Genomic DNA, 15085 nt, shown 5'->3' with positions numbered 1-15085 from the left:
AAAGTCCACGAGATCTGCCTGCATAGTCTATGGGCCTCCTCCTCCAGCATGCCATCAGTTTCCAGGATGAGATCCCACAGTTGTCCCCCACTTGCATGCTCCATGATAAGGTAGATATATATGTTCATGGGTCTTGATGACCTGGAAGAGCTAGATCATGTTTTGGTGATCCAAGGTGGCCATCAACTCTGGTTCAGAGAGGATGGGAAGCTCGAGGTTACTTTCACCAAGACCTTCACTGAAACCTCTGTCCAGGTAGTTGGATGGCAGGCAGGTTTCACCTGGGCGAAGCTCCCTGCCCCAGAGTCCTGCAGGACCATAAAATGGCCCATGAAGGCAGGTTCAGAGCAGGAGCTCTGCCTCTGCAGCACTACACTGCTCTGACTACTCTCATTGCTCATCCTGAGCCCGATCAAGTATGGTAGCTAAAAAATAATAATAATAAACCAAAACAAAAAAAATAGAAAACAAAAACAAAAGATAGGAAAAAAAAACCCCCAATATCCAAAGACCACGATCACCAGCCACCAACCACCACCAAATGTGCTGCCGTGGAGTCTGACAGGTCACCACCAAGAGCTTCCTGTACTTTTGGACAAAAAACCCAGCTGTAGCCACTCTCTTATATTCTGCAGTTTGAAATTCCCTCACAATGGCTCCTTTTGAAGTTGGAGCAAGAAATGACCCGGTCGTATCTGGGCATGATCTCCCCCGGTGGTCACCTCACTTTTGGGCCTTCAGGACCTTTCCCAATTTCATAATAAGAATTAGAAAGGACTGTGGAAGGTTTTTTGCTTTAGTGGGTTACGGGTACCGATATTGACTTGTTTAGAAATTAAAATTTGTAGGATACTCAGCAGTCTTTTCATTTGAATCTGAAAATCTGTAATATCTTTGTAGCTTTGAAAGACCTCATCATATGTACATGCTTCGTTGCTGCCCTGAACTGAGCAGATTTCCTCCACTGGACCCTTATCCCATGAGGGACTACCTCCCCTTGGGCAGAGCAATGGAGCCAGCCATCTAGGAACTGAGTCTTCTGTTAGCTCCAGAGAAGCTTTTCTTCCTACAAGTTGTTCTTGGTGGGTAAAAAGAAATAAAATTGATAAACCTTTAGCCACCTTAATGAAAAGAAGGAGACTGAAAACTCAGATTACTAAAATTCGTGATAAAAAAGGGAAATGTCATGACAGACACTATTGAAATACAGAAGATAATTAGAAACTACTTTGAAAATTTGTACTCCAGTCAAAATAGAAAATCCCAAAGACACCAGCAAATTTCTAGAGGCACATATAATCTGATAAAACTGAATCAGGAGGACATACACAATTTAAACAGAACAATGTCAAGCAAGGAAATAGAAGACACCAACAAAAGCCTACCAACCAAGAAAAGCCCAGGACCAGATGAATTCTCAGCCGAGTTCTACAAGGTCTTCAGAGAAGAATTAACACCAATACTCCTCAATTTATTCCATGAAATAGGCGTGGAGGGAACCCTTTCAAACTCATTCTATGAAGCTAGAATTACCCTAATACCAAAACCAGAAAAAGACAAATCAAGGAAAGAAAACTTCAGACCAATATCTCTGATAAACATAGATACACAAATTCTCAATAAAATTCTGGCAAATTGCACACAAAAATATATCCAAAAGATAGTGCACCACAATCAAGTGGGGTTCAACCCAAGGATATAAGGTTGGTTCAACATACAGGAATCAATAAACATAATACATATCAATAGACTTAAAGACAAGAATCATATGATTATCTCAATAGATGCTGAGAAAGCACTTGACAAAAGATAGCACCTCTTCGTGTTCAAAACACTGGCAAAACTAGGGAGAGAAGGAATATACCTCAACATTATAAAAGCTATCAATGCTAAGCCCAAGGCCAACATCATTCTAAATGGAGAAAAACTGAAAACATTCCCTCTAAAAAAGGAACAAGACAGGGATGACCTCTTTCACCACTGCTATTCAACACAGTCCTGGAAACTCTAACTAAAGCAATCAGACAGATGAAAGAAATTGAAGTGATAAGCATAGGAAAAGAAGAACTCAAACTATCACTATTTGGTGATGATATGATTCTATATTTAGAAGATCCAAACAATTCCACCAGAAAACTTCTAGATTTAATAAATGAATTCAGCAAAGTAGCAGGATATAAAATCAATACCCGTAAATCAAATGCCTTTCTATACATAAGTGATGAATCCACTGCAAGAGAAATCTTCAGAATTTGTCCCATGCACAATAGCCTCAAAAAAAAAAAAAAAACCTTTGGAATCAATCTAACAAAAGAGTTAAAGACTTCTACAATGAAATCTACAGAACATTAAAGAAATAAATTGAAGAAGACCTTAGAAGATGGAAAGATCTCCCATGTTCTTGTATAGGCAAAATTAATATAATAAAAATGGCCATACTAAAATTGCTATACAGATTTAATACAATTCCTATTAAAATCCCAATAACATTCTTCATAGAACTAGAGAAAGCAGTTATGAAATTCATTTGGAAAAATAAGAGACCCAGAATAGCTAAGGCAGTTCTTAAACAAGAAGAGTGAGGCAGCAGGCATCACAATACCAGACCTTAAACTACACTATAGAGCAATAGTAACAAAAATGGCATGGTATTGTACTAAAATAGACTTGTAGACCAATGGTACAAAATAGAAGACACAGAGACCAACCCACATAAATACAGCTAAATCATACTAGGCTCCCAAAACATACATTGGAGAAAGATAGCCTATTCAACAAATGATGCTGGGAAAACTGGAAATCCATATGTAGCAAATGAAATTAAACCTCTATCTCTCACCCTGCACAAAAATCAACTCAAAGTGGGTCAAAGACTTAGGCATTGGAACTATTAGCCACTTCTATTAGGCACTGCCTAATAGAAGAAAAAGCAGGCCCAAATCTTCATCATGTTGGCTAAGGGTCTGACTTCCTGAACAAGATTCTGAAACCACAAGAAGTAAATCAAGAATCAACAAATGGATAGATTCAAACTAAAAAAGTTTCTTCTCAGAAAAGGAAACAATCAGTAATGTGATGAGAGAGCCTACAGAATGTCAAAAAAATCTTTACCCCATGTACCTCAGCAGAGTATTAATCTCCAGGATATATAAAGAACTCAAAAAACTTAAAACCAAAAAACAAATAACCCAATCAATAAATAGGCTAAGGAATTTAACAGACAATTCACAGAAGAAGAAATACACTCGATCAATAAATACATGAAAAAAGTTCTCTAGTAATTAGAGAAATGCAAATCAAAACTACTCTTAAGATTTCATTTCACACCAGTCATAATGGCAGTTATCAAGAATACAAACAATTATAAGTGTTGGAGAGGATGTGTGTGGGGGAAAGTATACTCTTACATTGCTGGTGGGACTGCAAATTGGTGTAACTACTTTGGAAAGTAGTGTGGAATTTCTCATAAAAATTGGAATGGGACCACCGTTTGACCTAGCTATCCCAGTTTATACCCAATAGCTAAACTATGCAACCAATCTAGATGCCCTTCAACAGATGAATGGATAAAGAAAATATGGTACACATACACAATGGAATAATACTCAGCCTTAAAGAAGAATGAAATTATGGTATTTGTAGGTAAATAGATGGAACTAGAGAATACCATGCTAAGTGAAATAAACCAGTCTCCCCCAAACCAAAAGCTGAATGTTTTCTCTGATAAGCAGATGCTGATCCATAGTTGGGCAGGGGGATAGAGAAGAATGAAGGAACTTTTGTTTGTGTAGAAGGGAGTAAGGGAAGGGGTGGGGTTGTGGAGATAGGAAAGATGATAGACTGAGACAGACATTATTACCCTATATACATGTATGATTACATTAATGGAGTGACTCTGCTCCATGTACAGTCAGAGGAATAAGAAGTTGTGCTCCACTTCTAAGCACAGCTCACAGTTTAGCAAAGTCCCTTAGGGAAAATGAACCTTGACTTCAGGACCATCACACATGCACTCTGCTTCTTAAAAGGGACACACTGACTCCTACAAACCTTGCTGCTTTGCTCCCTTGGTACAGTCCCTTAAGGCAGCCCAGTCCCCATTCTCAGTCTGCACAAATGACCCCTGAGAAGAAACCAGCAGTCACTTTGTTCCTCACTTTGAAAGAGCTCCTGCTCTGGAGTTTCAATCCATCTCATTTTCTTGCTTTAGCAGCCCCCTCATGTCTTTAAAAATACAGTTGTCATTTTTCTCTCTCAGTGGCCAGTTACCACAGGGGAGGTTGGTGCTGGGGCCTACTGTGCTTCATCCTGAGAAGGCCCTTGACTTTTCTTGTTTTACTGGATTTATGCCTTTGCTCATTAAGTTATTTCCTTTTTAAGAAGTCAATTTTGCCCCTGCCCTTATTTTTCTGAACAATACAAATGCATTTTTTAAGCCCTTAGCCATTTGGTGAGTTACTGTAGCTTAGACACGAGTACACGCTCCGCTTCTGGGTTTGCTGCCTTCTCACTGAGCGCTGAGTTTTATTCCCCCGCTTTGGAACTCTGTTATTCTTACTCCAGGAGTTATTGATCACCTTACCATTCTGTCCCCAGGGTGACCGACTATGAGGACTGCAAATGGAAAGGTAAAGTTCCTCCTGCAAGCTGCTGACTTTTAGATTCAATATTGACTTGAAGTGGTCAGTTGCTGTCTCCACTGCGGCTAGCTCTGTGTGCTCCACTGAGCATACTCCCCACGTTTTTAATTTCATCTTTCTTTTATTGTTGTATTCGCCCAGCCCCAGTTCCAGCTCTGGTTTCAGACAGTGAGTCCTGGTGCTGGAGGTGGGGGACTCTTAGTCCCTTCACTCCCACCAGCAAGTACCCAGGCTGCCACCGCACGCTCTGGGGCAAGCAAGGCTCAAACAATGTGGCTTCTCTGTTTCTGATTCTTTAAAATGTTTCTTCTCTTTGGTTATATTTTTCTTTTTGTTTTCATATTCCATATCTTTGTGCTATGTTTTAGCAAGGGCTAGACAGTTCATAAAAATGTGAAAATATTATAGTCACTAGGCAAAAATTCAGGGACACATATTATCCCATATTTTGGGCAAACTTTTTCCTGATTTTAATTCTGAAGTACATTTACTAGGTTCTTTTGGTTTTTCTTTTTAAACTAATAGGTAATATTCCATCCCAAACTGGTTGAAAGCACTAATGATACTTCTTTTTCTTCTTCTTTTTCCACATGCTTTAGATAATGATTGGGTTAATTTTGTTTCTAAGAAAAGTAGATAGAATCTAAGTTTATTTTCCAAGAGAATACATGATATATTGATTAAAAATGACTCGTACTTTAATTTTTCTGCTTGACTCTCATCTTCTGTAGGAACTTAATTTTTAAAGTCTGTTTTTTTTTTTTAGAGAATTTAACAGTTTGTTACTGCAGAGATGGTCAGCATGCACTCTCAATGATTTCAGAAAGTGCTCAGTGCTCAGAACTGCTCTTTAGAGCAAGCGGACGTCATGGCTCTGGGCAAGTACTCTGCCACGGAGCCCCCTGCACAGCCCCTAGATTCATACTGTTTTGATGCTAAATTTAACCAGATGGTAATGACATTTCAGGCTCCAATATTCAAAATAGATAATCTGGTAATGCTACTTGGTGTCAGTCAACTGTCACTGTAACGAATGTCTGAGCTAATCAACTTTGAAAAGATTTACTTTAGCTCACAGTTTTAGAGGCTCCAGTCCTTGACGAGATGAAGCCATTGCCTTTAGGCCTCGGGTGGGACTGGTGGCAAAGTAGAAGGACTCTCCTCATGGCCTGGTGATGAAAGAGGACGAGGAAGGGGCAAGGGTCCCACTGTCTCCTTCAAAGGCCCCCTTCGTGACCTGAAGACCTCCAAGTAGGTCCCCCTTTTATAGGTTCTGTTGCTTCCCAGTAACAACAAGTTGGGGACCTAACCTTTATCACATGGGCCTTTATGGGACATTTATCCAAAACATAGCCTAAGTGTAATCTAATTTTTAAAACTTCTTAAAGTCAAGGTAATTGGTAATGAATGTAGAAAAACGTATAGATACTTTAAACAGTGTCTTATCTGAGGGTACTTTGGGTGGGTGCACCTTGGTGACTTTGCGGTAGCTAGCATGTATCATGCAGCAGCAAGATGGAACCTGCAACAGCAGTCTTTGTGTATTGAAGGCACATTCTGATAAATCATAGAAGATCATTCCTGACACCTTCTTTCTCTGTCCTCGAAAGGTAGCAAAAGGATGAGCCAGCTTCTGAGATCTCCTTTACAAGGGCACTAATATCTCATTCCTGAGGGCTCTGCCCCTCTACCCACTCACTGCCTAGAGGCCATCCCTGACACGTTGGAGGCTAGGATTTAATCTGTGAATCTTAGTAGGAATGCAGACATTTGGACCATAGCTAGATGGTTGTTTATGCTCAAGTTTTAGGTGTGTTTGAAGGAGAAAATGAATTAGCATAGACACCACATATATTTGATTTATGAGACACATACCTTACATCCCTGTAACCATCACATCCAAGGAGAAAACCACTGATTAAAAACAGCTACCAGTTATATCACTCCTTAGACATACTTTTCAGGATTCACATATGATTCCCTGTGTTTATTACTTGAGAATTTTGGTTCTTTATCCACTTTTGCAAGTAGAGCAGCTTGAATTAATACACTGCTTTCAAGTAGATCAGTAATTTTGGTTTGCTATTATTGTATCCAAAATTTTCTTTTCTGCCCCCATTTTATTTCACCAGATGCACACAGTTTTTCAGAGAAAAACTATTTTTCCTTCTTACTGCACTATTTAGGAGACTTAGGAAACAATTGCATGACAAATCAAAATCTTTGTATATTTAGAGCAGAATGAGAAATCACTCCTAAAAACTGTGTTCCAGGAACATTCTGTGATTATTGTAGCAATATTGCTTTGCTCATAGGCCAGGGAAATAACTGGAATTTTAGAATTCAGGGAGTTAAAGATTTAAGTATTCTTCTCACTTTTAGAATCACTGGAAAGCACAGTGTTTGTGTGCGTGCATGCACTTGAGGACGTTCTGAGTCCCAAGTGCAGTGCAGTGGGAGAGTTGCCTTCCTGTTCAGAGTGTGAGTCCCAGAACCTTTCTCTGCTCCTTTCCACCTGGCTTGTCCTCCTGACTGAGTCCTGTCTGGTTGCTCCTCCTGGAATTCCTACACTGTGTTCTCCCAAGTCCATAATAAAGAGATGCCTTGTGTTGAGTCAGTGCATGTTGGTGCTATTTAATAACAAACATGATTGAAGAGTTTATCTCAGAAAAAATGCTGGAGACACACATTTGCTTAGGGTGTGTGGTCTTCAGTGAAATCTTTCTATCCTTATTTCTTTATTGCTTTCACATTCTCTCTCAAAGATCAATGAATTTAATGAAATACAACTTTGCCTCCGATTGAAAATGAGTTCTCTGGTACTATTATTTGAACAAAAATAGTGGACCTAACAGCATTCGAGGATTGGGGAAGTGTTGGGAGCCTATGGCGGTTGAACAAACTTGCAAATATTAGGGAAAAATCATAAGAAGCTACTATAGGAATGTTGTTGTATTGCCCCTCTACTTAAGGATATTAATCATTGTTTTTATTTCCTCTCTTTAATTAGCACTTACCAGAAATGTAGGTTTCCTAAAATATACCAAAATCATTGAGTGTCTAGTCTCTTTTATAAAACGCAGAGCATTTGTGTTAACTTATGTATAGATATCATCCTATCTATTTTAAATAATTTCTACATTATTCATACCACATAATCACAATGTAAGTAGTATGTAAATAGTTACACGGGATTCTTTAGGGAATAATGAAAAGGAAATGTTTATGTGTTCAGTACAGATGTGATTTTTTAAAAAAAATATTTTCTGTCAGTTCTTGGTCGAATCATGAGGTTGAAAACATGGGTAAGGTACCCACGCACAGATCCTTATAAAGTAAGAGGGCTGATTGTACTTGTTACATTATTATAGATCATAAGCTGGCTTTTCATTGGAATAAATTGTATTTGGGGAGTAAAAAGAAGTTTTGGCCAACTGTTTTTAGTAAGAATAGAAAATTCATGAATCCATGTGAAAATAATTCTAAGTAAGAAAGTAGCTTAATAATACCTTTAACTGACAGTAGCATGTCTACTTTTAAGGTCTTTGAATCTATGTTTTCCTTGTTTTTTTTTTAAGGACTATAGCCTTTACCATGCTGTTTATAATTGTTCATTTTTACTTCTTCTTTTTTTTTTTGTACCAAGGATTGAACCTAGGGCCACATTTAACCACTGAGCCAAATCTCTAGTCCTTTTTGTTTTCTATTTTGACATTGGCTTTTGCTAAGCTGCTCAGGGCCTCATTAAGTTACTGAGGCTGGCCTTGAACTTGCATTCCTCTTGCCTTAGCCTCCCAAGCCACTGGGATTACAGGCATGCATCACTGTGCTCTGCTTAGAATTGTTCTTTAAATAAATTTATTATACTACTACAGAATTTTAAATATGAATTTATAATTAAAAATATGTCTTTGGTAAATAAAATGCAGCTTTATCCCTAAATATTGGAAAAGGAAATAATTCCAATTGAAGAAAATTTTAAATAAATGTGTAATTTAAGGGGTCTGAGGAAAAAAAAAAGAAGTTGTGCTCCATTTGTGTATAATATGTCAAGATTTATTCTACTGTAAAATAAATTAATAAATATATTTTTAAAAAGTTGTTTTACAACAAATACATTGAGCTTAAATAATTTTTTCTTGTTATTTGTCATATGCTACTGAAAAAAACTATGTGCATTCTAGAAATTTCCATTAATATTACTACTAATAAATTCAATCCAACATTTATTGCTGCTTTTAGAGAGGACTCAGGTGAAATGCTGGGAATACCAATGACAAAGAGAATGTGGCATATCATCTTCAGAACCTTATAAATTAGTGGGAAAAATGATGATAAGCTCATAGCAATAAAAATGTGATATTTTAAAATAGAGGTGAGATCAAGGAGCTCAATTTCAATAGCAGAAGTTTTCTGACTTTAAAAAAAATCTGTAAAATTGTATAACTCTTAAAAAAGACTTTCAATCAATATCTGTTTAATTAAAACTTAGTTTAATAAGAAATAGAAAATAATAGATTAAAATAAATAAATGAAAATAGAAAATAAAAGCATTGCATAGTTTGAGAGATTACCTGAGTAAATGTTTTACAACTCAATGTGTGGCTAACTCTTTTAATAAAAAACAACTTCTAAATTTGTCCTAGAATACAACAGAAGCTTTTAACTTCTATAAATTTTATTAAAGACCTGAGACCACTTAACTCCTTACCTTTTTAAGGGTCAAAATCTAAATTTATGCAACAACCTCATTCACTTATTTCTAAGATTCAAATTTTAAATTCAAAATCCAGTGATTATCCAAAATATGTTCATTCCAGCTATGTCTTGTTGCTTCTCTTCTGTTCTGCTGGTCTGCTTGCTTGGGGCATCATTTCACCCCGTTTCCTTTCACTGTTCATATATGAGCTGATCTTCTGGTCTTACATACAGGCTCTTGAGACAAATGAAATGTGTATATGAAATAGTTTTGTTAGTACAAGGCCCTATGCAATATGCTACTTGCTACTGCCATTCTTGACCTCCACATTAACATTAAAAAAAAGAAAAAAACAAAGGTTCTTAAAGTTCTATTTGATGAAAATCCTTCATAGTCCATTTTCTACTATTCATATTTATGTGAACTTGTGATTTAAGACAAACAACTTTAACTTCCTTTTCCCTTCTAGTACTACCTTTGTAAATGTTTGGATGGTGATTTCATGAGAACAGGCAAAAAGCATATAATTCACTCTTCAATAAAATGCTCTTTAGTTACATAAAAGTGGTTGGCATAAAAGCACTGATAACAATCAAGGGAGAAAAAGCAGCACAATTTTAAATTGGGATCACAGTTTGGAGAAGTTTCTTGGAGTATCAGGATCAATTTAGAAGTCTGATTCAAAGTCAGACTTCTAAGATCTCACCCAAGATGGATGAGAGTGGAGTGGATCAGTTCCTGGGTGGGGGAGGAGGGATTGTCAATCTCCATTTAAACAGGCTCTCTAGCTGATTCTTAGGTACACTGAAGTTTGAGTATCTATCTATGCTGTGTGCTTCCCATGTCTCTGCAGGATAGCTGTGGAGTGTGGGCAGTAGTGTGGTGGCCCAGGGAGGTAATGATGGCAGGAGAAGGGGGAGTTGTTGGTTTTCAATGGAGTTGAAATGGAGATCTAGAAGCGGAGTGTAAGAAGCCTTGTCCTGCTAAGTGGACCTCTTGTCTTCCAGCTCCAATTAAATTCAGTAGTTCTGCTTTTGTCTTTTTTACACACCAGGATCCCCTTGGATTTATCAAAAAGTTCTTCTGAAGGCATCGATAAATTCCTTAAGACATATGAACTACCCAGATTGAGTCAGGAAGATATAAATAACCTAAACAGACCAATATCAAGTGAGGAAATAGAAGAAGCCATCAAAAGACTACCAACCAAGAAAAGCCCAGGACCGGGTGGATATACAGCAGAGTTTTACAAGAACTTTAAAGAAGAACTAATACCAATACTCCACAATCTATTTCAGGAGATAGAAAAAAAAGGGAGAACTTCCAAATTCAGTCTATGAGGCCAATATCACCCTGATTCCCAAACCAGATAAAGACACCTCAAAGAAAGAAAACTACAGACCAATATCCCTAATGAATTTAGATGCAAATTATCCTCAATAAAATTCTGGCAAATCGTATACAAAAACATATCAAAAAGATTGTGCACCATGATCAAGTAGGATTCATCCCTGGTATGCAAGGCTGGTTCAATATACAGAAATCAATAAATGTTATTCACCACATCAATAGACTTAAAGATAAGAACCATATGATCATCTCGATAGACGCAGAAAAAGCATTCGACAAAGTACAGCATCCCTTTATGTTCAAAACATTAGAAAAACTAGGGATAACAGGAACTTACCTCAACATTGTAAAAGCTATATATGCTAAGCCTCAGGCTAGCATCATTCTAAATGGAAAAAAACCGAAGGCATTCCCTCTAAAATCTGGAACAAGACAGGGATGTCCTCTATCACCACTTCTATTCAATATAGTTCTCGAAATACTGGCCAGAGCAATTAGACAGACGAAAGAAATTAAAGGCATTAAAATAGGAAAAGAAGAACTTAAATTATCACTATTTGTGAATGATATGATTTTATACCTAGAAGACCCAAAAGGGACTACAAAGAAACTACTAGAGCTAATAAATGAATTCAGCAAAGTGGCAGGATATAAAATCAACACGCATAAATCAAAGGCATTCCTGTATATCAGCGACAAATCTTCTGAACTGGAAATGAGGAAAACCACCCCATTCACAATATCCTCAAAAAAAAATAAATACTTGGGAATCAACCTAACAAAAGAGGTGAAAAATTTATACAATGAAAACTACAGAACCCTAAAGAGAGAAATAGAAGAAGATCTTAGAAGATGGAAAAATATACCCTGTTCATGGATAGGCAGAACTAACATCATCAAAATGGCGATATTACCAAAAGTTCTCTATAGGTTCAATTCGATGCCAATCAAAATCCTAACAGCATTTCTTGTAGAAATAGATAAAACAATCATGAAATTCATATGGAAAAATAAAAGACCCAGAATAGCAAAAGCAATTCTAAGCAGGAAGTGTGAATCAGGAGGTGTAGCGATACCAGATTTCAAACTATATTACAGAGCAATAGTGACAAAAACAGCATGGTACTGGTACCAAAACAGGCAGGTGGACCAATGGTACAGAATAGAGGACACAGAGACCAATCCACAAAAGTACAACTATCTTATATTCGATAAAGGGGCTAAAAGCATGCAATGGAGGAAGGATAATATCTTCAACAAATGGTGCTGGGAAAACTGGAAATCCATATGCAACAAAATGAAACTGAATCTCTTTCTCTCACCATACACAAAAGTTAACTCAAAATGGATCAAGGATCTTGATATCAAATCAGAGACTATGCGTCTGATAGAAGAAAAGGTTGGCTCCGATCTACATATTGTGGGGTCGGGCTCCAAATTCCTTAATAGGACGCCCATAGCCCAAGAGTTAATAACTAGAATCAACAAATGGGACTTAAACTAAAAAGTTTTTTCTCAGCAAGAGAAACAATAAGAGAGGTAAACAGGGAGCCTACATCATGGGAACAAATGTTTACTCCTCACACTTCAGATAGAGCCCTAATATCCAGAGTATACAAAGAACTCAAAAAATTAGACAATAAGACAACAAATAACCCAATCAACAAATGGGCCAAGGACCTGAACAGACTCTTCTCAGAGGAGGACATACAATCAATCAACAAGTACATGGAAAAATGCTCACTATCTCTAACAGTCAGAGAAATGCAAATCAAAACCACCCTAAGATACCATCTCACTCCAGTAAGATTGGCAGCCATTATGAAGTCAAACAACAAGTGCTGGTGAGGATGTGGGGAAAAGGGTACTCTTGTACATTGCTGGTGGGACTGCCAATTGGTGCGGCCAATATGGAAAGCAGTATGGAGATTCCTGGGAAAGCTGGGAATGGAACCACCATTTGATCCAGCTATTGCCCTTCTTGGACTATTCCCTGAAGACCTTAAAAGAGCGTACTACAGGGATACTGCCACATCGATGTTCATAGCAGCACAATTCACAATAGCAAGACTGTGGAAGCAACCTAGATGCCCCTCAATAGATGAATGGATAAAAAAATGTGGCATTTATACACAATGGAGTACTACACAGCACTAAAAAATGACAAAATCATGGAATTTGCAGGGAAATGGATGGCATTAGAGCAGATTATGCTAAGTGAAGCTAGCCAATCCCTAAAAACCAAATGCCAAATGTCTTCTTTGATATAATGAGAGCAACCAAGAACAGAGCAGGGAGGAGGAGCAGGAGGAAAAGATTAACATTAAATAGAGTCATGAGGTGGGAGGGAAAGGGAGAGAAAAGGGAAACTGCAAGGAAATGGAAGGAGACCCTCATTGTTATACAAAATTACATATAAGAGGTTGTGAGGGGAATGGGAAAAAATAAGGAGAGAAATAAATTACAGTAGATGGGGTAGAGAGAAGATGGGAGGGGAGGGGAGGGGGATAGTAGAGGATAGGAAAGGTAGCAGAATACAACAGTTACTATTATGGCATTATGTAAAAATGTGGATGTGTAACCGATATGATTCTGCAATCTTTGTAATGTTTTGAATAACTAATAATAATAATAATAATAATAAAGAAATCATTTAGTTAGGGGAATAGTGAAGATTTACTTCTAATTCAAGCACAGTCCTTTCTGTTTTTTCCCACAACCCAATAACCTTTTTGGAACTCCACAATGATACTGGATCTTTGAAAATTTTATTTATCTGTACGAAACAAATGGAAAGATTTGTTTAATTAAAGAATAATTAAACAATATTTAAAAATAGAGATGTTCATACATCTTGAGTGCCAGGATGAGCCTTCTATAGTAATAATCTTTTTTTTTCAGTATTTAGTAATGAAAGTTATTAATGCATTAATGGTAAGACATTTCTGGTTTAATATAAATTTGAGGATGTTTTCTAGTTGTGCATGAATGCCGGCAACTTAGTAAAGTTTTGACAATTGTTTAAATATGTCATGTTAAACTTACATTTAAAAAAGCCGGTAAACTGGGTGTTTGTCATTTGCTTAAAAGAAAGAAAATAAATGTGAATGTGTTTGGTGTAAAAAAAAAAGTTCTTCTGATAAAACATCTAAAAATAATTTAAATAGGGCATGGAAAACAGGCCAATCAGCTTTAGTGTCAAAAGACCAAAATGGACTTCCCATGTGTGGACACCTTTATTTGTAGAAGACTCACAATTGCACGTCTACCTTATGGAATGACTGTGGGTACCCGATCAGGCAACCCAAAGTATCAGAAACCAGGAATGATTATTAAGATGTGCTATTGTTATTACTGGGGACAGCATGTGACAGAGGATACGAGAGGACACATTTGAACTCCTCAAGGGTTGCAGTAGAACTAATCTAATTCTTTTTTGTTCAATGTAAGATCACACTGAAACATTCACACTTAATAAAGAGCCTTTAGAGGAAGAAAGAGAGGGAAGGGGTGGGGGAGAAAGAGGGCAGACAACTCACCGACACAAATGCTTGAGATTTGGTGTCGTTCAGCTGAAGTTGCAATTTCTTTTCATTGTCGTAGACTCCATAGAGCCTCTTGGACCAGGTCTGAGGTACTCTGCTTTTGAATTTTAATGAACTATATAAAGCAAATATCCTTTGTAAATCTAGGACCAGGCAGCTGCAGTTGTAGAAGATGACACCAAGCTCTTTCATCTGTGAAATTAAAATTGAAAGCATCAATGCCATGTGTACCTGATGGTGTTATTTTCAGATAAAAATTGCCTACAAATGCAGGAGCAGTGACATCTTTTGTTCTTGCATTTGTTGCTACACAGAAGTATATAGCTGTTGTTACTTTATGGTATATAGAAGAGATATGTTATCAAAATGCTGACGTAATTAAGTAGAAGTTTGGGGTGCCTTTTGCATTTTGGCTTTACAGATAATTTCCCCACATCTATCTATATTTTTCATATTGGCTCTTCAGATTTGTTTTCTTTTTTTTTTAATATTTATTTTTCAGTTCTTGGCGGACACAACATCTTTGTCTGTATGTGGTGCTGAGGATCGAACCTGGGCTGCACGCATGCCAGGCGAGCGCGCTACCGCTTGAGCCACATCCCCAGCCCCAGATTTGTTTTCTTGACACCATTTTTTTGGGGTATATATCCTTAAATTGTGCAGCAAAACATAGGGTTACTGTTAATTGCAATCTAACATAATGGTTAGAATCATGGATTCTGGAGTTGCAATGCCTGACTTAGGTTGTTGCTTCACAATGTTATAGTTGTGTGACTTTGGACAATCTAGTAATCTGTGGATGTTGGTGTCTTATTCCATAAAGTGGAGATGAAGTACTTATTTCATATAGT

At 37.3% G+C, this 15085-nt stretch overlaps 1 protein-coding gene across 5 annotated transcripts in view; it reads right to left on the bottom strand.

Moving 5' to 3' along the window:
* Positions 1-15085, bottom strand: part of Pld5 (phospholipase D family member 5) — a 397710-nt gene that overhangs the window by 28436 nt on the left and 354189 nt on the right. For all 5 annotated transcript variants that reach the window (XM_078022984.1, XM_078022987.1, XM_078022986.1 and 2 more), the window contains one exon: positions 14229-14426. In XM_078022984.1, coding sequence (XP_077879110.1) covers positions 14229-14426 — 198 coding nt within the window. The remainder of the gene's footprint in view (positions 1-14228; positions 14427-15085) is intronic.

The sequence above is a fragment of the Ictidomys tridecemlineatus genome, chromosome 10 (genome assembly GCF_052094955.1).
Source record: "Ictidomys tridecemlineatus isolate mIctTri1 chromosome 10, mIctTri1.hap1, whole genome shotgun sequence".
NCBI lineage: Eukaryota > Metazoa > Chordata > Mammalia > Rodentia > Sciuridae > Ictidomys > Ictidomys tridecemlineatus.
This window is presented reverse-complemented; position numbering and strand designations above follow the sequence as displayed.